The sequence below is a fragment of the Haematobia irritans genome, chromosome 3, assembly GCF_050003625.1.
Source record: "Haematobia irritans isolate KBUSLIRL chromosome 3, ASM5000362v1, whole genome shotgun sequence".
Classification (NCBI taxonomy): Eukaryota; Metazoa; Arthropoda; class Insecta; order Diptera; family Muscidae; genus Haematobia; species Haematobia irritans.
The window spans coordinates 67,720,233-67,744,334 of record NC_134399.1 but is presented as its reverse complement, the minus strand read 5'-3'; the positions used below and the strand labels follow the sequence as shown (position 1 = coordinate 67,744,334).

General features: G+C 36.2%; 1 protein-coding gene across 2 annotated transcripts; it reads left to right on the top strand.

Annotated features, from left to right (window-relative positions):
- The first annotated feature begins 5,196 nt into the window (after positions 1-5,196).
- Positions 5,197-19,181, top strand: Rab35 (RAS oncogene family member Rab35). 2 transcript variants are annotated; one of them, XM_075298572.1, is made up of 3 exons: positions 5,197-6,236; positions 18,242-18,541; positions 18,702-19,181. In XM_075298572.1, exons 1-3 carry the CDS (start codon positions 6,185-6,187, stop codon positions 18,950-18,952), a joined length of 603 nt encoding a protein of 200 aa, XP_075154687.1. In that variant the 5' UTR covers positions 5,197-6,184; the 3' UTR covers positions 18,953-19,181. The 2 variants fall into 2 exon arrangements, with proteins under 2 accessions (XP_075154687.1, XP_075154686.1); XM_075298571.1 differs by lacking the exons at positions 18,242-18,541; positions 18,702-19,181 and adding exons at positions 10,907-11,206; positions 11,294-12,345 and having other exon boundaries at positions 5,229-6,236.
- The last annotated feature ends 4,921 nt before the right edge of the window (positions 19,182-24,102 follow it).

Here is a 24,102-nt window from a genome sequence, read left to right as displayed (position 1 = left end):
GAATGAAACCCCAAGGAAAAAAGGCCTCAACAATGTTATTGATTTATAATAGAAAGAAAGGTATAAAAAATAAAAAAAAAACAAGCAGTAACATCAAAGTAACAAGGAAAATCATATTTTAAATAAAATTTGAATACAAAAAAAACTCAAAACCAAAAATTTATTCAATGTATTTAATAATTAATTGATTAATTAAAATAATTGATGAATACAAGCTGTTTTATTTGAAATATTTGAATTCTATTAAAAGTTTATGGTATAATCTTACAGAACTCAAAAGTAATGACCGTTATAATTTTCTTTAACACAAGCATACTTTGACAGATCCTGTTACTTTATCGCCAATAATGCATCTTAGATGTATCAACAACAACAACAACAACACCGAATGTCAAAATTACTCCAAATTTCAAGTGGGGGAAAAACCCACATGAAAATAAATAAATTTTAAGCCCATATTCCATGTTGTTGATTACTTAAATTACAAATTGATTATTATTCTCATTATTATCATTATTGCTATTGCTATAATTATTAAAAAAATTGTGTAATTGTAATTGTGAATGTGTTTAGCAAATTAATTAAATTAATATTAACAAAAAAAAACAAACATCAGTTTCGTCCGCCAAGACGAAACGGAAATGAATGTCAGCTATTTCCATTCATTTAAAAACAACATCTCCATGAAATTTTCAAAAATAAAAACAAAAATATCAGAAAAATATAAGTCCCTAAATTGTTTAATTGGGTGGTCGAAGAAGTATTTTTTTTAATATTTTGTCAATATATGTCTTTGGAGTCGTTTATCTACAGTGCTATCAAGCACATTATGTCACACCAAAATTTAAAACTTCAAATAACAATAAGCATATACGGACTTAAATTCGGCCGGGCCGAATCTTAAATTCCCCCCACCACCATGAATCAAAAAAATATAATTGTTTCCTTAGAAAACTCTTCGTCAGGTTGCTTGAAAATACATATATAGAATTTCAGGTGGATTTGGTGACAGATATTCTTCCAAGCAAACATATATGCCAACATAGAAATCGGGGGGATCCACACCATATTGCGGTGTCTCGAAGTCAAATCGGGAGATCGGTCTATATGTGGGTGTATCAAAATCGATCGATACGCCCCATATTCGGGTTACTTATATGTGGACCCAAAATACCTTTTAATTTTGAATTTCAGACAAAGCGTAGACCCAAAATACCTCCAGATTTTCTATTTTGAGGTAAATGGGTTAAAAATTGCGGTGTCTAGAAGCCCAAAAAGTCAAATCGGGAGATCGGGCTATATGGGGACTATACCAAAGCGTGGACAGATACACACCATATTCGTCACACTTATTTACGAACCCAATAATCCTCTCGATTTTGAATTTCAGGCAGGTCAGGCATAAAAGTTCGGATATCTAGACGCACAAAAAGTCAAATCGGGAGATTGGGCTATATGGGGGCTATACCAAACCGTGGACCGTTACACACCATTTTCGACACACCTATTTGTGGTCCTAAATACCTCTAGATTTCCAATGACAGAAATCTGATAAAAAAAACTACGGTTTCGAGAAGCCCAGGAAGTAAAATCGGGAGATCGGTCTATAAGGGGGCTATTCCAAAACACGGACCGATACTCACCATTTTCGGTTTATATGGGAGCTTTATCAAAACCTGGACCTATATCAGCCATCTTCGAACTTGGCCTGCGTGCAGACAAAAGATGAATTTGTGCCAAATTTCAGGACGATAGCGCCATTATTGAAGTCTGCAGCGTGATTACAACAGACAAACAGACAGACGGCCAGACATGCTTATATCGTCTTACAATTTCTCCCTGATCAAGAATATATATACTTTATATAGTCGGAAATCGATATTTCGATGTGTTACAAACGGAATGACAAACTTTTTATACCCCCATCACCATTCTATGGTGCTGGGTATAAACAATAGTTGAAGAAGTTGGGAAAAAGTTACAGCTGTTCAAAAAAGAGTGGAAATAATAAAAAACTTCGCTATATTTTGTACTTTTTTTTATAAAAATACAACTGAAGCCACTAATAAAATTTATAAAGTTTATGGAGACTATGCTGTGTCATAATATTATTATATAATTAAATATTTTTAAATTTCGTACTAAGCGATAGCCTTGCCAACGTTTTTTGAATTTTGGTAACGAAAAAAGTCGTATGCTATATCTAAATCTCATCGGAAAATCGCCGTCACTATTCAGAATTTGTGCCACGTCATGTCATAATAAATATAAGATTTTATAAAAATAATATTTTTGCATTATTAAATTATTTAATTCTCAATTTCTTTTCCTACATTTTCCATCACAATTGGCGATTGTTATAGTCTCATATAAGAGTCTATGGTAGCGTTAAGATAAAATCGTTTTACAAATAGGTTTGTTTTCTGTTAATACTGGATACCCTAAGCCGTGACGAAGTAAAAGAAAACATGGACATGTTTAAAAAAATTTTAACACTGGCGTCACCTGGAAGTGCACTCTTTAATTTTTATTGTATGAAGTTCATATAGAAATAAATATTTACTGCTGTGATTATTTATGACACTTTGCCTCTTTTAATTTCATATTAGAACTGTTTTCTTTTAGCACTGGATGCAACATTTGTATGAGCTCTCCAGAACATCGTTGCACTGGTGTTCTATGCAGAGCATCTCATCAGTGCAAGTCATGTCGGTGTTGCCAGACGCTTTTTCGCAATATAGCGAAAGATAAATTGCTATATTGTGACAAATTTACCGAATAACAAATACAGTGTCATAAATAATCATAGCAGTAAATATTTATTACTATTTGGGCATTTCATAAATTAAAAAAAAGATCTCACTTGTTTTCTGTGATTTTTTTTAAACAGCTGATTACAGCGTTGCGTATTTTTTGCATAAACTCTGTTTTCCTGTAGTCCGTGACTGCCTAGGGTATCCAGTGCTAAAAGAAAACATTGTTCGAGAAAGTAATCACAACAAATTGCTATTGTAATTCGAAGAAACGTAACTTTAAAATGCAATCTGGCAACACCGACGCAATTTTCACCATAGAGTAAATAGATAACAAGAGAACGAAATTGACAAGCGAAACTGCGACAGTAGGTTGCAGTCATGAGGAAATTTATCTAACGTCATGCAGTTTTTGTCGCCGCTTCTCTCAAATATCATACAGTTTGCGTCGGTTCAGTTCTCTGCCGGGCTTACGAAACGTAAGAAAAATAGGATTTAGAACCTACTTTGTAGTAACAAGTGTTCTTTTTTATAAATCTTTTCATTCTATTAAATTTTTTGGCACACAATTTGAAATTATAACTGCCGATGCCTTAATAAAGAATTTATCAAAACAGCGCTTCGACCGCAACGTCGGTTATACCAAAGCTGCAGGCATTGTGCGACATCTATACGGTTGACATTTGTTGTTTTTGTAGAAAAGAAATTTTCGCTCTCTTGTTAATTTAATACTCTCTGTTTTCACTGTGAGATGTTCTGGATAGAACTCTAGTGCAACATTTGGGTAACATATTTATATATATCCAGTATACCATATATTTCCAAAACAATAAATTAGGAGTGCATAAATATATATGCCGATGCTTACATTTCTATCAAGTCTAGTCAAATAATGGATCGAAAAGTTCCTCTGCATAGATTTCACATTTCTGAATTAATGGATTCAAAAAAATAACCGTGAAGTTGATTTTCAGCCGAACTATGTTCCGAGGCGAATACAATTTTTCCCACGATTATTATTTTAAATAAATTTTAAAAGATGAACCCGTACACAATCAATGCTTTAGCAATATTAGAGTGGTGGATAAACCGAACATAGTACTCACCTTTACGGTACACTTTTGTAGATATAGCTATTTTAGATTACCTTTATTTATTGATTATTAAGTATAAATATACGGCTACGCTTTTGTTATACAGTCGACTCCGCTTTACTGAAACGTTAAAAATGCAGCCATTTAATTTCAGTTATCCGAAGTTTTTGCTAAAGCGGACTACGGATAACTGGAAAAAACTTCCAGTAATGCGAACTTCGGATAACTGAAAAAGTTTCAGTAAAGCGGACTCCGTATAACTGGAAAAAAATCCACTCAATTTCAGTTAACCGAACTTATGACCAATGCTATGTACATAAAATAATAAAAACAAGGTGTTTGATTCCGTGTGTGTGCCATCTACAATTTTACCTTTCAGTTGATTTTATATACAGAGTGATTTAAACTGTTTTGAAAGTGCCATCTTCACTTGAAATAAAGCGTTCTCAATACGGAGAAGAAAATGTACTCTCTCTCAATAGCGAGAATGTGGCATTTTCAGTAAAGCGAAGTCATACTAATGTGACGAAACTCATTTGAACACAAAAAACTTTTCAGTAATCCGATTTTTTCAGTTAAAGGCCGGTATGCACCTCCAGCGAAATTTTCGGTAGCAAAAATTTATTTAAGTCTACAACAAAAAAACAGGGCTGTGTACACAAATTTTAAACCAGCTAATCGCTTTTCAAAAATTTTAATATATGTTCCAAATATTCCACAAATAAATTGTTTATTATTTACAGACCGTTTAAAACTTTTACGCACACAATGATTGTAATAAATTAAATGTTTGCTGCCAAAATATGCTTTTGACAACCCTGTTATTTTCATTAGAGGTGCGTACCAGCTTACGAAATTGAACGCTACCGAAAATTTCGTTAGCATAAATAGCAATGCATTTCTTATGGGAATGAAATTTTTCGCTAGAGGTGCATACCGGCCTTAAGCGGAGTTTCACTAAAGCGGAGTAATTTAAATGAAATGGACAGAAAAAACAACTGGGGAATGCGATCGATTTCAGTTATCCGAGGTTTTTCAGTAAAGCGCATTACGCTAAAGCGGAGTCGACTGTATCCTAAATTATCAACTTGTATTTAATTTTCTCTAAATATCACTTACTTTTTATCTGAACGCCCTTTAACTATATTTCAATACAATCCCATTGTGAATGGTTTCTCTCTCTCCTGAGTCATAAACAGAAACAATAACGACGTTGCGTACAAAGTCCAAGGCCGGAACAGCAACGCAGACGGCCAACAAAGTATTTGTTGTTCGCAAACGTCCGAACATAAAAACGCTCCAATCTCACAAGTTACACCCCCCAACACGTCTTACCAGACGACAATCATCGGTCCTTGGTGTCGATGATCGTCGTCAGGCCAGACGTATTCAGTGACGCGGTGAGGGGACGATGGAACGCTTTTGCATTAGAACTGGTTACCATCAATAACAACCAACCGAAAATTATGACGCATTCGGAGAAAATAATCATAAATTTCACGTAAAATAAATAAAGTTAGCCGAGTTTTAGGGAATAAGTATCCTGAATTCTGAATGCTATACGTCGCTGTTACAGCTTTTGATGGTTTCCGAGTGATTAGTAAGAAGGAACATTAAACATTGCAAAAAGAAGGGAGTTGATTTGCAAAAACTAAGTACTCTATTGACGGCAACAACAATAAGCAGGCAAAGTTACAAAATCATCATCATTCATTTCGTGGCCAAGGAATTTGAAGAACTAAAATACAATAGCCATAGCAAGCAACTAAGGAGGATTTAATAAAATTGTCGAAGCAGAACCAAAAAAGATTGATTCTGTGCAATGGTATTCTTGCCTCCGATGTTATCTAAACCATATCAAAAAATCGCTCGCCGATAATTATACACTTGTCTCCATACACAAAACGTTGCCGGCTATCTAACGCCCTAAAGCCCTCACTGACCATTGCATGGCATTGGGAGAATCACAACATATATCGCCACAGCCAAAACAAGAGAGCCAGCCAACAAAACAAAAAGATATGAACAAGTGACTTTCGTATCAATCGCACATTCAAAGCAAGGCCGCGATCGAATTCCTCCAAAATTCTCAAAACGGAAACGTTTCTTACGTACGCTTTTGGATAAGTCATATATTACAGTACATTACATTTATCGAAGTGTAATGTTTATGGGGGCGTGGAATTTTGTTGATAAACAGAATCATTAAACAATCTACACCCTGAAATAATTTACAAATTACAACCACCCTTCCGAAAGTCTTCCACGTTTACAGGATTTTTCATCCACCAGCCATCACCACCGACAATACCACCATAAACGAAATCGGTTGTCAACATGTCTCGGGGCTTCGATCATTTATTCAAACTTTTAATTATCGGCGATAGTGGTAAGTATTATTTTTTTTTTTTGTTTTGTGTTGCTCTCTTTCTCTCTGTGTGCGTGAGCATTTCTGTATCACAAACATTTTATATAAATAATTGTATTTAATATACGTAAAACATATTCATTCCCAGTTGTTCTAATTTTGCATTGAATAATCTTAATATAGTTCTTTGAAATTTTGTCAGATATCATGAGGGATATTTATGTATTTTAGTATTACACTTTGTCTATATTCATCGCTATGACACTGTTCGAAGTAATTACGAAGAGGCACAGTCATACATTCAACGCGCGTTGATGATTCTGTTTTCTGATTGTGTCTCCCGGTACATAGCTTTTGTGGCCTATATGCTGGTATGGTGCTGTTGCATGATGTGATTAATGTACAACTATGCATTCGTGGGTCGATCTTGCTAGCTTTACAGAGCAATGATCGCATGCATTTCTTTTGATTGTCCTCTATTACATTATGCTTGATAGAATTGCCCTCTATGTTTATATAGGCAAATTTGCACTTGTAAGAAAAATCTGTGCTTCCAAGACAATCAACTAAAAAGAGTGCGTATCATGACTATAATGATGTAGCATCTTTTGGGTTCGAAGTATAGTTTATGTAAATTTATTGCAGTTTCGTCGATGGAAGCCAGTGGAATGCAACATTTTTTTGTCGATGGCAAACCCAATTAGTTTATTTTCAAGCTTAGGTACCGAAAGCTTTGTAACTCCCAAAGTTATTTAATTTACTAGGTGAAAAGTTGTATTCAAATTTGCAAGGAAATGTGGCAATTGTGTTTATTGATGAACCCTTCGAGTATGTATCATCCTGTGTTATATCTTTTGTGACCAATCTAGCCATTGCCGACGTTCAGAATGGTCGAAATTAAAAGTAGACGGTTTGATATTCTGGAAACCTTCATCTTCGAAAGCTATGGAAAAATCGACATGCAAAATTTGCAGTTATTGGAAAGTCGACATTTTGCTATATGAATTTACGTTCGTATTGCAATGATAAGCATGCCTGCATACAAAAAGCTGATGAACAGGAAAGTCGATTTTCGACCTTTGTATAGGGTCTTCAACCAGTACGAACATGACCTAGGGCAATCACACCACCTACATATACGTTTTGCTAAAATGTCTGCACGATAGGCATTTCGATTTGAGTACTCATTTTTCAAATGTAAATACCATGAGAGTACAACATCAATCTCAATAGTGGTATTTCTACTGTTACCTGCATCTACTCTATTAATCTTATGTTCAATTTTTTGAATTCAGATCATACACGAATATCTCAGCAGGAGAACTACGCAAAATCCATTTCCATTTTTACCCTAACGCTAAGGAATATTTTTTGGCGCGACACATGAATGTAAGACCAGTAGTAGAGAGTGTTCAAGATGACATTACACTCCATCCATTGTTTTGTATTGTTTAGAGGAAGAATTGTGGACTAGATATTTATGTGTATTTTAGTTTTATCATAATATTGTTAATTTTTGATATCTTTGTTGCTGTATTTTATTTGATTCTATGTATTAATTCTTATTCCTAAAGGCTTTTCTTATTGGTATTCTGTTTGTCAATATATTTTTCTTTTTGACAAAGATCACTATTCCTCGTGGCGTTAATAACGTTGATTTTTGTCGCCGATAAAATTGGCAACGGATAATCTTTTGAAGAAGTTTTCTAGCTAGCGTACTCATAGCCCAACACAAAAAGGGTGATAACGCCGCACACTCTTACAACAACAAAGTGATTTTCCAGGGAAGAAATTTTTAACGTTATTAAAAATTATTCAATTAAAATGAAAATTAAATACCCCAAAATGGTGGCAAAATCGTTTAACCATAGTTTTAAAAGGTTTACCAAAGCGTGGAATTGACATCTACATTCGGCACGAAATTTATTTGAAATTACTTTGTCTTCCGTTTTGGTCCCGCCTGAAAATATTTTTCTTCTTCCACTAATAACTAATTGAAGGCATGACTTCAGTATAGATTTTATAAGTTCTATTTAATTGTCTTTATCCGAGTAAATTCCATTTCTAAAATAAGATATTGTTAATGCATTGTACATCTCATTTTTGCTTAGAGTACAAGCGATAATCGAAGCTTCTAGTAAAGATAAAAAAGGTCACAACTGATATAAGAAATTAAAAAACTTATTTTCTTACATGTGTTATTTCTTATAGGCAAATTACTGTTTATAAGTAAAATGGCTATACATTTGCCAAACTTTCTACCAATAGTTTTATAGACGACACAAACCGTATATTTGAAATACGAGTCACAAGTATGTGAATTGGAAAACTATTGACGAATATGCGAAAATAAATCAAGATACTACTAGACGGAAATGTCTAATAACCCTTCGAATGTAAATATCATATTTATATTTGTTTTAATAATGTATTTAATAGTTTTTTAAACTACGTTTTTTGTGTTTATGAGATTTTATACATGTATGTTAAAAATATTAAAATTTATGTTTTTTTTTTCTTATTTCGGCTCTGGCTCTCGGTGTTGTTTTTATAATATAAAAATACGTTTTACGATTTTTAATCAATTGTTTCGCATAACATCGTTAGCCTTCGACGAGGATCTAAATAAATGACAAAACAAAGGTCGACAATTTATATTTACGTTACAATTTTAAAAAATAATTTATTTCATATCGAATCCCAAAATCCTTCATATAGGAAAATAAATTCATGCCCAATAAAATTGAGAAGAGGAAGAAAACAGTATTAGATAAATAGATTCTCATATTACGGAGCCTACTATGCTATGTGACGGTAACATATTTGAATATTGAAAGCAGAGAATGAAGCCGCAGAACTTTCGATCTACAATTATTTAATATTAGGTTTTTACACTAATTTCGCAAAACTCTTGTTCAAAAAATTTGAATGATGTGCATATTTGATTGTAAGATTGGTTGTACAACTAATCTCATGACCATTCAGACCTAAATTTGATTTTATAATGGATAAATGTCGGCCGCCAAATATACAAATTTTATCGGCTTAGCCGTCAAACCGCCGCCGACGGAGGCAAGATTTTAGTGTCAGCCGCCACCGATAAAAATGGCTCTGCTTCATTCTCTGATTGGAAGAGTTCTACTTTTCATCATTTAAGAGCAGCAGCAATAAAATATTCAAGAGCTCCACCGACAAGCGTGGCCAGTGAACAATTGTTCAGTGCAGCGGGACATCTTTTTTTCGAACGAAGATCATGTTTTTTAGAAAATGTAAAAAAAAAAAGTCCGTTTTTGACACAATTATATCAAATTACTAAATTTTGAATACTGAAAAGTTCTAAAAAATATATAAGACTTGTAATGAATTGTATTTTATTGTTGTTTTTTATGCTTTTGTTCCATAAAATATGCTAATATTGAAGTAAAACACTCCAAACTTATTTAATTACAAATTTTTGCAAAATGTTCGTCTTCAGCCGATTATTACTTTTTTGCGAACATGGGCTGCAGTAACACATATATATCTATGTGTATAGTGGACTGCAATGCTGTCATTTACTTCAATGATTTGTCATATACTGACATGTACCTTTTTGCATATTTGGACTTGTCCTCTTTTTCCATTGTGTGGTTTGTTCTGAAAGCGAGTTGAATCGTGTCCTTGTCATATATTAGAGGTTTTTAGCCTTTCGCAGAATACAGAAAAAAGTAACAGATTTACATATTTCTTTACTGCTTATTAAGATTGTCCTTTTTTGACCTCTCTGCACGTCTTAAAAATTCTTTTTATTCTATATCGTCTTTTTGGCCAAATGTTTATTATTTTTTTTTGTATAAGGTAGTTCGTATTAAATGTGTTCACATGATGCGAAATTGTTCTGGCTGTATGAATTATCCGTGATGTACACTTGAGTCAAGTTGAAAGTCGTTTTGACTGGAATTACAACTACAGTCACAGTCATCATTTTCTCACTAGCAGTTGCTTCACCTGTCAAGGTCATAACACGCCAAAATGTGAATTTTCTTCGATTCACATAGCTCTTACGGTTATCGCTGTAGCGCGATTATCAGCTCGTCAACACTGATGCAATGTTTTCCGAAAACGGTCACAGTCACATCCTTTCCTTCTCTTTGGTCTCCATCAATATCATGCCTATCCTCCCACTTGAACCTGTTTCCATGTGCCTTGTGTTCTGACAACGGTCACACACATTCACATTCGGCTTGTGTTCCGACTACGGTTGCGTCCCAGTCCTCCTTCCTAATATAACGCTCATTTCATGATATCAAAGGGGAAAAAATTGCGTCAAATTAAAATATAAAATTGAAATTGAAATTAGTGAATCGACCATATATTGGATATGGAATCTGGTATGGGGATATTTATGCAAGACACAGTTATAACATAAGTGGTTTATTATAACAATAAAAAAATTCGTTTATGAGACATTTTTTATTTAATGCATATACAACAATAACGAAGGGGACATATACAACAACGCATATACAACAATAACGAAGATTTGGCGTCACCATTGGAGTCCAATTTTCACACAATCAAATTTTGTAATTTGCTGCATGTTACAGTTCCAAGACAAAGTCCACAATTAGTAACAACTGGAGAAATGAATATGTTTACATTGGACATTACGTATAAACTTAAATAACATAATAAGCGCTTGCTTTTCACAGGTGTGGGCAAATCTTCCTTACTTATCCGTTTCTCAGACGATACATTTTCCGGTAGCTATATAACAACAATTGGTGTAGATTTCAAAATACGCACAGTTGTTATAGATGGCAAACGTGTAAAGTTACAAATATGGGATACAGCGGGACAGGAGAGATTTCGTACAATAACAAGCACATATTATCGCGGAACACATGGAGTTATTGTTGTTTACGATGTAACGAATGGTGAATCGTTCGCAAACGTACGCCGATGGTTAGACGAAATTCAAAACAATTGTGATGTTGTAAACAAAGTATTAGGCATGTATCAAGAGAAGAGTATAAAATTTGGTTTTGGCTTGTTGATGTTTGTTTTGCTTATTACCCGTTTCCCTTCTTCTATTATAGTTGGCAATAAGAACGATGATCCCGAACGAAAAGTTGTCATTACTGAAGATGCGCAGCGATTTGCACAACAAATGGACATAGAATTATTCGAAACATCCGCCAAAGACAATATCAAAGTTGAGGAAATGTTCCTTTCGATAACGAGACAGGTCCTCCAGCACAAGTTGCGTACCGCACAAAACGAACAACAGAAAGATACCATCAATTTGAAAAAATCCAACAAACCAAAAAAGAGTAAATGTTGTAGTTGAAATCGAAAGATTTCGATATCTTTTAGACCACCACCACCGCCGTCGCTTTCATTCTATTTCCAACAGTCACCATGCAAATCTTTCCAGAAGATGCAGAAACAACGCAGAGAAACAATATCGGGAATTTTTAAAATAAGAATGTAAAAAAAAGAATATTTTGTATAAAAATATCCTAATTTTATATGAGAAAAAGTAATATAAGATCACCTCAGAAAACAACCCCTTCAACTGGTGCATATAATGATCGAATATATATAGTCTACCAAGGAACACTTTTTAAATTGATATTATACATCATATGGTAGCGATTCCTTTGCATCTCATCTGAGTACATACAATCTATGTTAGATTTTCCTCCTTTGCTTTTTCTAGAATGTTTTTTTGTTTATTGTCATTCAGTTCTTCTACGTGTGTGTGTTTTTCCCCACCCTCTACTCCTCACAGCATAGAGTTTTGCTGAAAGCACTAAAACATGGTTTATTACTTCCTTATTAATCCTAAATTTTTTCCTTGTTTTATTTCTTACAAATTTTAAGTGAAAATGTCTTATCAATCAATATTTATGTCTTGTAAAGCAGAACAAACCACAACAACACTCTTATTAAAATTATTACTATTTAAATATATTATTTAGATTAAATCATGAATTAATCATAAATGGCAAACTATATAATTTTTAATTTAAAATTCTATTCAGCTCTATATAAAAAGCATATTTATATGATATGATCAATTTATAAAAGAAGAAAGAGAGGAGAAGCCCCCAAACATAAATAAAAAAATCATAATACATATTTTAAATATTTTGCAATTTATTGTGTTGTTTTGTTATTGTTGGTTTTTAGTTTTCCTAAATCTTCACATTACAGTTTAGTTTCAGCTTAAAAACATATTAAATATGGTTTGAAAGACATACCGACATTAAATACAGTTCGGCATTAAAATGATTAGCGAAAAGGCCTTTACATAGAATGTTTTTTTCTGATTCAATCGCGAAATTAATTGATCCATTTTTTAATATTAATTGAAATATCTTCAATCACGAAAATTGTAGTATCAATCACAATTTTAATTAAGCATAAAAAATACTTAATTAAAAATTTAATTGATTTCATTAGCACATTTCAATTAAGTGTTAATTGAATCAATCAAAAATTTAATTGATGTTGATTGCAAAACTCCATCAATTTTTTATAAAAACCGTAAATGCTTTCTGATTTTGTTTTTTATTATTTAAAAATTTATTGTTTCTATTAAATTTTTAATTAAAATCATTTAATAAATCATTTGTATAACTGACTTCCGAGTTTGATTAAAAAGTAAATTGTATGAATTAATTTTTTCATTGAAGAATCTTCAGCTTCAATCAACGTTTTAACTTTTGTTTTTCTGGGAAGTTCGATTTAATTTCTTTCTGAATTCACAGAAATTATCCAGATGATTACTTTATAGTTTCACTGCAATATGCTAATGAGGATGAGGAAGTTCCGGAACATTGGTTATCCTTCTAGTTCAACTAATCTAAACAGTCATGTGCATATATATCCAAAGGAAATAATACATGAATGACATATTTGCATTGAATTTGATCGTTTGGCTCAACGAAAATGTGGAAAAATTAATTGCATTATAAAATTTCCACATAAGGGCTTAATCAAGACACAAATAAGAGACAGAAGTTGTCCTCTTTCATATTTGATGTATCTTTGTGTGTGTTTTTTTTTACAAATTTTATAGTATTCAAATTACGTTTTACAAACAATTTCTATGTGATTTTCATTTTCGTATGCAATTAATCCTATTTTGTTTGTTTACTAACAATTTACTATTTATTTAATTTATATTAAATAATTCATATGTCAATTTGATAAGAAGAGAGATTATTATGAAATAATAATGAACTCCCCATTATCAAATTAGGAAAATACTTTTGATGTGGCAGCAGTTCGGTGTATGGTAGAGCTCGTCCGAAGCATCGGCATTCGACCAAAAATCGATAATCGGGCACGAATCGGCCTTCGGCGTCAAGAAACCGATTAACCGAAGCCGAAGCTTTTTAAATAATTTATTTCATATTGAAGTGTGCAAGTGATGAATTTGTCTTAGTCAAAACACCCAGTAAAAATTAAACGTTAAAAAGGATTTTGTTGAAAAAAATATTCTAATATTGTATATTTCTTTAATTACAAATTTGAGGAAAATAATCGGCTTCGGCCGAGTATTGCTTTGTTTGCCGAACATCGGCTTCGGCCAAAAAACCCGCTTCGGTCGAGCTCTAGTGTATGGACCCCAATTCGACCAATGTGACTGCGGTTATCTTGTATGTGTAGCTCCTTTCTCATTAAATGGTCTATTTTTTGTCAGTTCAGCATCGAATCAGACCCCTAATATACCATATTTTTACATTTTTTGTCACCTTTCAATCACGATGTGCCACTAAATATCACACATTTTAGATTTGTGTGCCACCTTTCCTTCATGATGTGCCACTTTTTAATTTTTATACCTGCGCCACACTGTGGAACAGGGTATCATAAGTTAGTTCCTATGTATCATAAGTTAGTTCCTATGTTTGAGAAGGAGACGAGATAGACATATGGAGTCTTTGGCAATATTGCTCAGGGAGGCTCCTGAGTCGATATAGCCATGTCCGTATTTATGTGAACACATTCTTGTAATCAAAGTCTAGGTCGCAATTTTAGTCGACTTCAAATTTGGTACAAGTATGTATTGTGGGTCAGAACAGAACCCTATTGATTTTGGAAGAAATCGGTTCAGTTTTTGATATAGCTCCCATATATATTATTCGCCCAATATCTACTAATATGGCCCCAGAAGCCAGAATTTCAGCCTAATTTACTTTAAATTTTGCAAAAGGAGTACAATTGATAGTATCGTAAAGTGAGCCGAATTTGGTTGAAATCGTTTCAGATTTGGATATAGCTCCCATATATATCTTTCGCCTAATATGGACTTATATGGCCCCAGAAGCCAGAGTTTTGCCCAAATTTGGTTTAAATTTTGAACAGGGAGTAGAATTAATATTATAGCTATGCATGCCAAACTTGGTTGAAATCGTTTCAGATTTGGATATACCTCCCACATATATGTTTTTCTTATTTCGGCAAAAATGGTCAATATACCAACATTTTCCTTGTAAAATCGACACTGCTAAATCGAAAACTTGTAATAATGACTTAAATTTTACCATACTTCTAATACATAGCTATCCACCGATAAATGATAAATACACTTTTGCAAAGTTGCCTAAAAATTGCTTCAGGTTTAAATGTTTCCCATATTTTTATACCCACCACCATAGAATGGTGACGGGGGTATAATAAGTTTGTCATTCCGTTTGTAACACATCGAAATATCGATTTCCGACTATATAAAGTATATATATTCTTGATCAGGGAGAAATTCTAAGACGATATAACGATGTCCGTCTGTCCGTCTGTCTGTCTGTCTGTTGTAATCACGCTACAGTCTTCAATAATGAAGCAATCGTGCTGAAATTTTGCACAACCTCGTCTTTTGTCTGCAGGCAGGTCAAGTTCGAAGATGGGTTATATCGGTCCAGGTTTTGATATAGTCCCCATATAAACCGACCTCCCGATTTGGGGTCTTGGGCTTATAGAAATCGTAGTTTTTATCCAATTTGCCTGAAATTTGAAATCTGGAGGTATTTTATGACCATAAAGAGGTGTGCCAAAAATGGTGAGTATCCGTCCATGTTTTGGTATAGCCCCCATATAGAACGATCTCCCGATTTTGCTTCTTGGGCTTATAGAAACCGCAGTTTTTATTCAATTTACCTGAAATTGGAAATCTAGAGGTATAGTAGGACCACTAATACGTGTGCCAAAAATGGTGAGTATCGGTCCATGTTTTGGTATGGCCCCCATATAGACCGATCTCCCGATTTTGCTTCTTGGGCTTATAGAAACCGCAGTTTTTATTCAATTTACCTGAAATTGGAAATCTAGAGGTATTGTAGGACCACAAATACGTGTGCCAAAAATTGTGAGTATCGGTCCATGTTTTGGTATGGTTCCCATATAAAACGACCTCCCGATTTGGGGTCTTGGGTTTATAGAAAGCGTAGTTTTTATCCAATTTGTCTGAAATTGGAAATCTAGGGGTATTTTTGGACCATAAAGAGGTGTGCTGCAAATGGTGAGTATCGGTCCATATTTTGGTATAGCCCCCATATAGACCGATTTCCCGATTTTACTTCTTGGGCTTCTAGAATCCGAAGTTTTTATCCTATTTGCCTGAAAGTGGAAATCTAGAGGTATTTTCGGGTCATAAAGAGGTGTGCCGGAAACGGTGAGTATCGGTCCATGTTTTAGTATAGCCCCCATAAGAACGATCTCCCGATTTAACTCCTTGGGTTTCTAGAAACCGTAATTTTTATCTGATTTGCCTGAAATTGTAAATATTCTGGTATTTTAGGCGCGGTCCATTTGGTAATGCCTCCATATAGTCGACTTCACTTGAATTGCTTGAAACTCAATGTAAAATTTCCAGATTTTACTTCTACAGATTTAAGATTTCAAATCAAGACGTTATTTTATAATTTTCTTGCACACTTACAAGAGATGTTAATGATTCCTCTAAAACTCAAACAAAAATGGTTCTTATAAATCCAGAATCTGAAATCTTGAAATCTTTCAATTTATCTTCGGGAAGTGTCCTCAAGTCCCCAAGCCCTCCTAAAATTTCAAAGAAAACCCTAATATTTGGTTCATGGTGGTGGGTATTTAAGGTTCGGCCCGGCCGAACTTAGTGCTGTATATACTTGTTTTTAGTAACATTGTGTTCCACCTCAGGACATAAGCCAACTTAAATTTTAAGTCTATAGAGTTTGTAGAAGTCTAACATATGTTGTCCGTATGGAGTCAGATTTAAATATATGTATATAGGAAAAAAAAACCTTTATATATAGCACCCAACACTCTTGACGGATTTGATATGGTATCGAAAATGTGGATCTAAAAAGTGGTGCAGGGTATAATATAGTCGGTCCAGCCCGACTTTAGAATTTCCTTACTTGTTATTCATTTTATTCTTCAATCGAAATAGAATAATCATCTTCCAAAAGCAAGAATCGAATCATTTTTCTGAATTGTAACTCTGAATCCTTTTTTAAGCACTTAATATTCCATCACTAACGCGCTTTACAGACTATCAGTTATTCCGGACGACAGTGCTCGTGTTGAACATATCCCATATATTGTGCACATTATAAGTTAAGTCCGAAGGCATAATCGATTCTGCTGTATGTTTATGGGATCGATAACACATTTACCAATTATTTAGTCATCGCCGACAAGTCTTATCGATCCGACACACTGTAAGATTCTTTACAAACACCGACATTCCGTCCGGAATAACTGATAATCTGTAAAGCGCATAAGTGGCAACCTTTGGCACAACGAATTTTCAACATTTCGTACATGATACAATTATTTAATTGTATCATGATTTCGTAAACTTGTTTATTTGGCTTTTGAAAGCGAAGAAGGTTCAGTAGTTTTTGTTTTTTTTTTTAATTATGATATTCAACAAATTAAGTTTCTAACGACTATTTTCATGTAGCTCCGTTAGGTTTTAACTGCCAGTTAATAGAAAGTTAATTGCAAATATCTTTTATCCAGTTAACTTTAGCTGAAAGATTTCCATTAATTAAGCTCCTAACTGGCATATAAAATATATAGACCAGATGACAGATATGTCTATATTTCGGTTTAAATTTTCGTTACCTAACGTAACACTAACGGAGATTCATGAAAATGGGGGTAAAACAAAAAATTGTACATTGGTTATGCAAGGCAGTGGTTGACTTATGGTGTATGGTGGACACCAGCACTTCAACGGTCGACTCTCCGGAACAGTGCTGTTCAAAAAAGAATTCCTGATTGGGTTATTAAATGGCGTTATAATGTTCCAAACGGCACATCATTTGACATTTGCAATGCATTCGGTTAAAGTGGCAGTCGGATTAGTTTCAGGCTCACTTAGACTATTCAGTCCATTGTGATATACAATGTATTAGTCTGGTTCATATAGATTCGGGAGTGTCTACAGTTATCCATAAATATCCTACTGACTCCAAACTTCCTTCTGATTTTAAAACACACCGTTGAGTTATGACCACTAAAGGAGATTAGATTAAGTCGCCCTTGACGGGCCAAAATCTTAATGTCCAGGGCTTGGGCCAGAAACAAAAATTGGGTTCCCAATTCACTTCCATTTGCTCTATAGTTAAAAATGCTTTTGTCGACACAAAATTCCAATTCAATTCCCTTTTAAAGAGTTGATTTGTTTAGCCTATGGATCGATTGATAATAAATAATTCCAGCAAGGCATCGTTCCTTAAATTTTTCTTGAGGTACAAAAACTTTTGTTGTCGATGGCTGATGAAAAAAGCCCAACTTAACAGAGATGAATCGATCCGTGTTCAGTTGACTCTTAGGGCCTGACTTGGTCATTGCCCAATTTGATAGTTTCAGAATGAGCCTCTACTGGTCCTTAAAGTTGGCATCCCAGTGGATGAATATTTTTGTTCCGAATCATAACCACATTTCTGTTCAGCTTGATGGTATGTATTTATATATTGTTTACAAATGTAAATTCTTTGTTTCCATAACCTGTTTGGAAGAGTAACTGATTGCAATTTTATTTCTCACAGGTGTGGGTAAAACTTCCTTACTACTACGTTTCTCCGATGATACTTTCAATTCATCGCACATATCCACAATTGGAGTAGATTTTAAAATTCGTACATTTACCATAGACGATCAGCAAGTGAAAGTACAAATTTGGGATACAGCAGGGCAGGAGCGTTTTCGTACGATAACCAGTACATATTATCGTGGTACACATGGCGTAATAGTAGTTTACGATGTAACAGATGGTGGATCCTTTCAAAATATCCGCAAATGGCTTCAGGAAATACACGAGAATTGTAATGCGGTAAATATAGTATTAGGTATGTAGTAAAGGAATTGAAAGTACTAAAATCGCAAATAATAAAAATATGCAACATTAATATTTAAATGACTCTTGAAATTATTTTATAAACACATATGGCTTCCAATATTCTAAGCAAAACATTCCTCCAGTATTTACGATACGTTTTATTGTTGCAGTGGGAAATAAAAATGATGATCCGGAAAGAAAAGTTGTAGATACCGAGGATTCGCAAAGATTTGCCCAAAGCATGGGTATACAACTATTTGAAACATCTGCAAAGAATAACACTGGTGTGAATGAGATGTTCCATTCGATAACGGAGCAAGTACTAAGGCACAAATTACAAATGGCAAAAGAAGAAGAGGATCAGAAGAAATTGATCTTAAAACCAGATAAATCCAATAAACCCAAAAAGAGATGTTGTTAAAAATAGAATAATATGGACTCATGCCATAGTATTACAAACTTTTATACTTGTCTATGTAAAGTTAAATTCTACGCATTTAAAAAAATCTGTTTGTATTTATTAAATGTATATTGTTCTTTAAATACATACATATAATAAAATGTATTATTTTTTTGTTTATAATTTAATTGTTGAGAATATTGTAAAGAAATAATTATACAAAATAAATCTAACAAAGAAATTTACTGCAGTATAGCCGTTTTCTTGTTAGAGAACACGGATTGGCCAACATCTCTTGGAATATTTCAGATCTGCCAATCTGCACCTTTTTTATTTTCAATCTATAATTGCAGATCCTTTGTGTGTATACTGAAATGTACTCTTCGATATTTTATTATTTGTTATGTACTAAATTCTATATCAAAAAAGGAGTTCGTAATTTACTCCAATTTTTAAGCAGATCTGACACTGTACTAATGCTAATTTTCAACCATAACAATAGCTCACTGGCCTTGTTGTAGCCCCAGGCGTCGGAGAATAAGTTCAAATTAGAAGCAGGAAAATATGAAGATTAAATATTTTTACCATCATCCTTCAGCGAGACGGTTCTTTTTACACCCAAAAAATTTTGTTATTCATAACAGAAAAAATGTTTGCTAAAACAGTAGTTTTTGTCTGCTTAGTAGAAAACATTTAATATATTCGCTGGTATAGTAAACAAATACAGCTGAATTATCCTACGTGTTTGCTAAATATTTTTGTAAAACATCTCTACTGAAATATCACACTGCTTAGTTTAAATAGCTCACATTTTTGTCCTAATTTTAGTTGGACTAAAAATGTTATCTTCAATATTGTACACCTTTGTTGTTATGGTTAGAGAGCCGCGTTAGTGTTAGATTAATAGTATTTAGATTTATTACAGAATTATTAAATGTTCAGGTACTTGCTAAGAGTAATATGTTTATTGACCTTGAAGGTTTTATATTACTGTATGATTCAATAAATAAATAAATAAAACCAACCTGTTTGCCGTGTGAGGTCTCTTTCGTTCGGTGCTACTGGGGTGGACGTCCTTCGAACAGAATTAACAGCTTCATCTACAGTATTCTCATGAATCCTATTCAGACCCGTCTGGTACGCTGCCCGATACTTTTGTAGTTAGGACCGTCCTATGGCATAGCTTAAGGTGGTTTAGGCGGTATAGTATTTAGCGACATCCTGACTGATAGTTGGAAGCTGGATGGTACGGTTTTGCCTAATGAGGAGAGAAGGGAGGCTACGATTCACACTTGCTCGAATATTTGCCTGTCTTCTGTAGTGGGATCGCCCTACTCATTAAACCAGACATCGTTATGAGTGATTCCAATGACGAATTGAGCAATCTGGACAGGTACTCAACTCCCAGACCGTTTAATATGAGCATCGAACGGATCCCACCGCCTTGGATAATTTTAAATTGTTAATGACATCTGTAATTTCGACTGGGGTAAATTTTGGGGTATCGATGACTAGAGGAGTCGCCCACTGTGGTATCACAGTTATATAAAAATTCTTGCTTGCAGCAAGTACACAGGTAATCACAGGTTAGTAGTCTTTTAGAGTTGCCATAAACAGATCGAGATCAAATTCTATCTTATCGATGTTGCCGAAGGCTCTATGAGAAATCCCCCTCCCCCCAAAAAAGCACAATAAGTATACACGGTCTTAAATTCGGCCATACCGAATCGTATGTGCCCTCCACCGTGGATTGCATAGAAACATTCGATCAAACAGATCGAATGTAATTTGCTTTTCCTGGCGGCTGAAAAACTAAAATCAGAGGATCGATTTACACGGGGGCTATAGGTAATTATGGATCGATATGGACCACCTTTTGCATTGTTTTAAGAGGCCACAAACTAACACCATTTAACAAATCTCAACAATCCCACGGCGGCGGGTTCTACGCACCGGATTGACCCGATGGATACCAGCTATCGGCCAGCGGCTGCCACCTCAGTGTACGTGTTGTCTCGTCCGTTTTTTCGTGTTGGAGAAGGTGCATCCCGGGGAGCCTTCTCCGCCTGCTTTTGGTCCGAGCCGGGATAGAGGAAAACCCCGGACCATGGTACTGTGCCGTCTGCCGAAATCGAATTCACCATCGCTCGGTTTCGGTGAGGTGTAACCGGTGCATGGAATGGGTGCACTTCCGGAACTGCTCCGGCCTAACATCGCTGCGGGAGTATAGTCAAACTGACTTCGTGGCAGGATGCTGTGCCAATGACAGCAGCAGTGGGTCATCTGATTATGTGACCCCACCGACTTCTCCCGCACAACAATATTCTCCGCCGCAGCATCTTACACCGAATATTGTTGTACCAGTCCCGGAGAGTGCATCATTTTTGCAATTTAATTGCAACGGGCTCCGTGGTAAGATTAGTGAGATCGTAGACTTTATGAATCGGAAAAGGATAAGGGTCGCGGCGATCCAGGAAACAAAACTGAATCCCACCTGAAGCCTACGACATTGTGATGGGTACAATGTCCTACGGAAGGATCGCACAAGAAATGGAGGTGGTGGCCTGGCTTTCATATTACACCGTTCCGTGCAGTATAGACCTATCACGCTTGTGCTAGACACTAATGACCCGTACATGGAATGTATGGGGGTAGCAGTTAAGTGTGGGGCTGCCGAGATAGAGCTATACAATGTGTACATACCGCCGGTTGGTAGCTGTGCTCCTGGTTATAGCCCAAACATTGAGTGGTTGTTGAGCGGGCATAACCGATTGGTTCTAGGAGATTTTAATGCCCACCATGAACTTTGGCATTCTCTCCTGGGTAATGACCAGAGGGGCATAGCTTTGGCAGAGCAGATAGACGACTCCACATTTTGCACGGTGAACGAACGAGGCCCCCACGAGAATTATGGGTGACTGCAGCAGTTCGCCAGATTTATCGTTAGCATCGCCTGGTCTGATAAATGACGTCTCCTGGCAACCCGTCATTTCATTGGGTTCGGACCACCTCCCCATAATTCTCACCATCAACCGACCCTCCGATTTCATAACCTCTGAACGCCGGACGTTTATTAATCAAAAGAAAGCCAACTGGGAAGGCTTCAGAGAATACACCGATCGCCGCTTCAGTGAGCTCCCGTCCCCCTCACATGTTCATGTTGCCCAGAGGGAGTTCCGGGACATCATCAACGCAGCAGCCGCTCGCTTCATACCCGCTGGTCGAATTGCCCAGGTGAGGCCCAACTTCCCAGCCGAAGCGGCGGGACTCGCAGACGAGCGTGATGAACGCCGTCGTGCTAACCCTGCTGATCCTAGAATCAGAGAACTAAATCTAGAGATTAGTAAGATAGTCGACGAGCACAAGCGGAACACTTGGTTAGAGCACCTGAAGCAATGTAACTTAGGAACAGGAACTGGTAAATTGTGGTCAACAGTTAGAGCCCTCTCGAACCCCTCCACAAGGGATGATGGGATTTCAGTCACATTTGGCGACGTGACTGTGACTGATCCGAAGAGGTGCGCCAAATACTTCAACCGACAGTTTGTCGAGCATCCCGAGAGTGATAGAGCGAAAAGGAGAGCCACCCGTCGTGTACGTGGTCTCCGAGCCGATGACACACCACAATTTACTGCAGCCGAAGTTACCAATGTCATCAACAGCGCGAAACCATCTAAGGCGCTGGGCCCTGACGGAATTTCAATGCTAATGCTGAAGCATCTGGGAATACTGGGAGTTGAGTACCTGACCAGGCTCCTCAATTTGTCTTTGGAATCACACATTATACCCGATGTCTGGAAAATGGGAAGGGTGATTCCACTACTGAAACCGGGCAAAGATTCGAGCAAAGGTGAATCGTACAGACCGATATCCCTTCTTTCGCCAGTAGCCAAGACACTTGAGGCATTACTCCTCCCCAGCCTTGTGGAGAATTTTCCAGCTGCCCACCATCAACATGGATTCCGTAAGGTACATAGTACGACAACAGCCTTACATGCCATTTCGACACATATTAATAAGGGACTTAACCAGCCCAGGCCGTGTCACAGGACGGTCCTCGTGGCGCTTGACCTATCGAAAGCATTCGATACGGTCAACCATGCCACATTATTTGAGGACATCGAGAATACGTCCCTACCGGCAGGAGCGAAGCGTTGGGTGCTGAATTATATGTGTGGACGCCAGTCGTACGTGGAATTCAGGGACAGAAAGTCAAGACCGCGTAGAGTTAAACAGGGAGTTCCCCAAGGTGGGGTGATATCTCCGGCACTGTTTAACCTCTACATGTCCTCGATTCCACCCCCTCCTGACGGCGTCGAGATTGTATCATATGCGGATGACTGTACAATCTTGGCATCTGGGCCCAATGTTGATGACATTTGCGATCGGTTGAACGTCTACATAGCTAATCTTACCAGTTATTTCACTGCGAGAAACTTGAGGATATCCCCCACCAAATCCTCAGCCACACTATTTACTACATGGACGGCAGAAGTGCGCAGGGAGTTGAATATCAGAGTCGATGGAGTAATAATTCCGACCACAAATTACCCCAAGATTCTTGGGGTCACATTCGACAGCCTTTTTAGGTCATCTGCCCATGCTTATTTGTAATAAGCTCCGTGGTAGAAACAAGGTCCTCAAGTCACTAGCCGGCAGTACTTGGGGTGCGGACAAAGAAACCTTGCTAACTACTTATAAGGCAATTGGCCGGTCAGTGGTAAACTATGCAGCGCCAGTGTGGACACCGCAGACCAGTGATACGCAGTGGAATAACATACAAACCTGTCAGAACGCTGCTCTTAGAACTGCGACTGGGTGTCTCCGCAGCACACCCCTGGATCACCTTTATGTGGAGACAAAGATCATCCCTGTGCGAAGACACAACTACATGTTGTCAAAGCAGTATCTCCTGGGTTGTTATCGCAGTAATCATCCAAACCACCATCTTATGGATACACAACCACCACCCAGGAACGTAAGGGTTGATATACATAATCTAGAGCGCGAGATCCAGCGCTATAAAAGAGAGCCTCTAGATCAAGCAGCGTACCAGGCAGGTTTGAACAGGATTCATGAGGATACTGTAGCTGAAGCGGTGAGAAGCTACAAGGTTAATCCTGTTCTTGGAGTCCGACCACCGCCCATAGCACCGGAGGAAAGAGACCTCC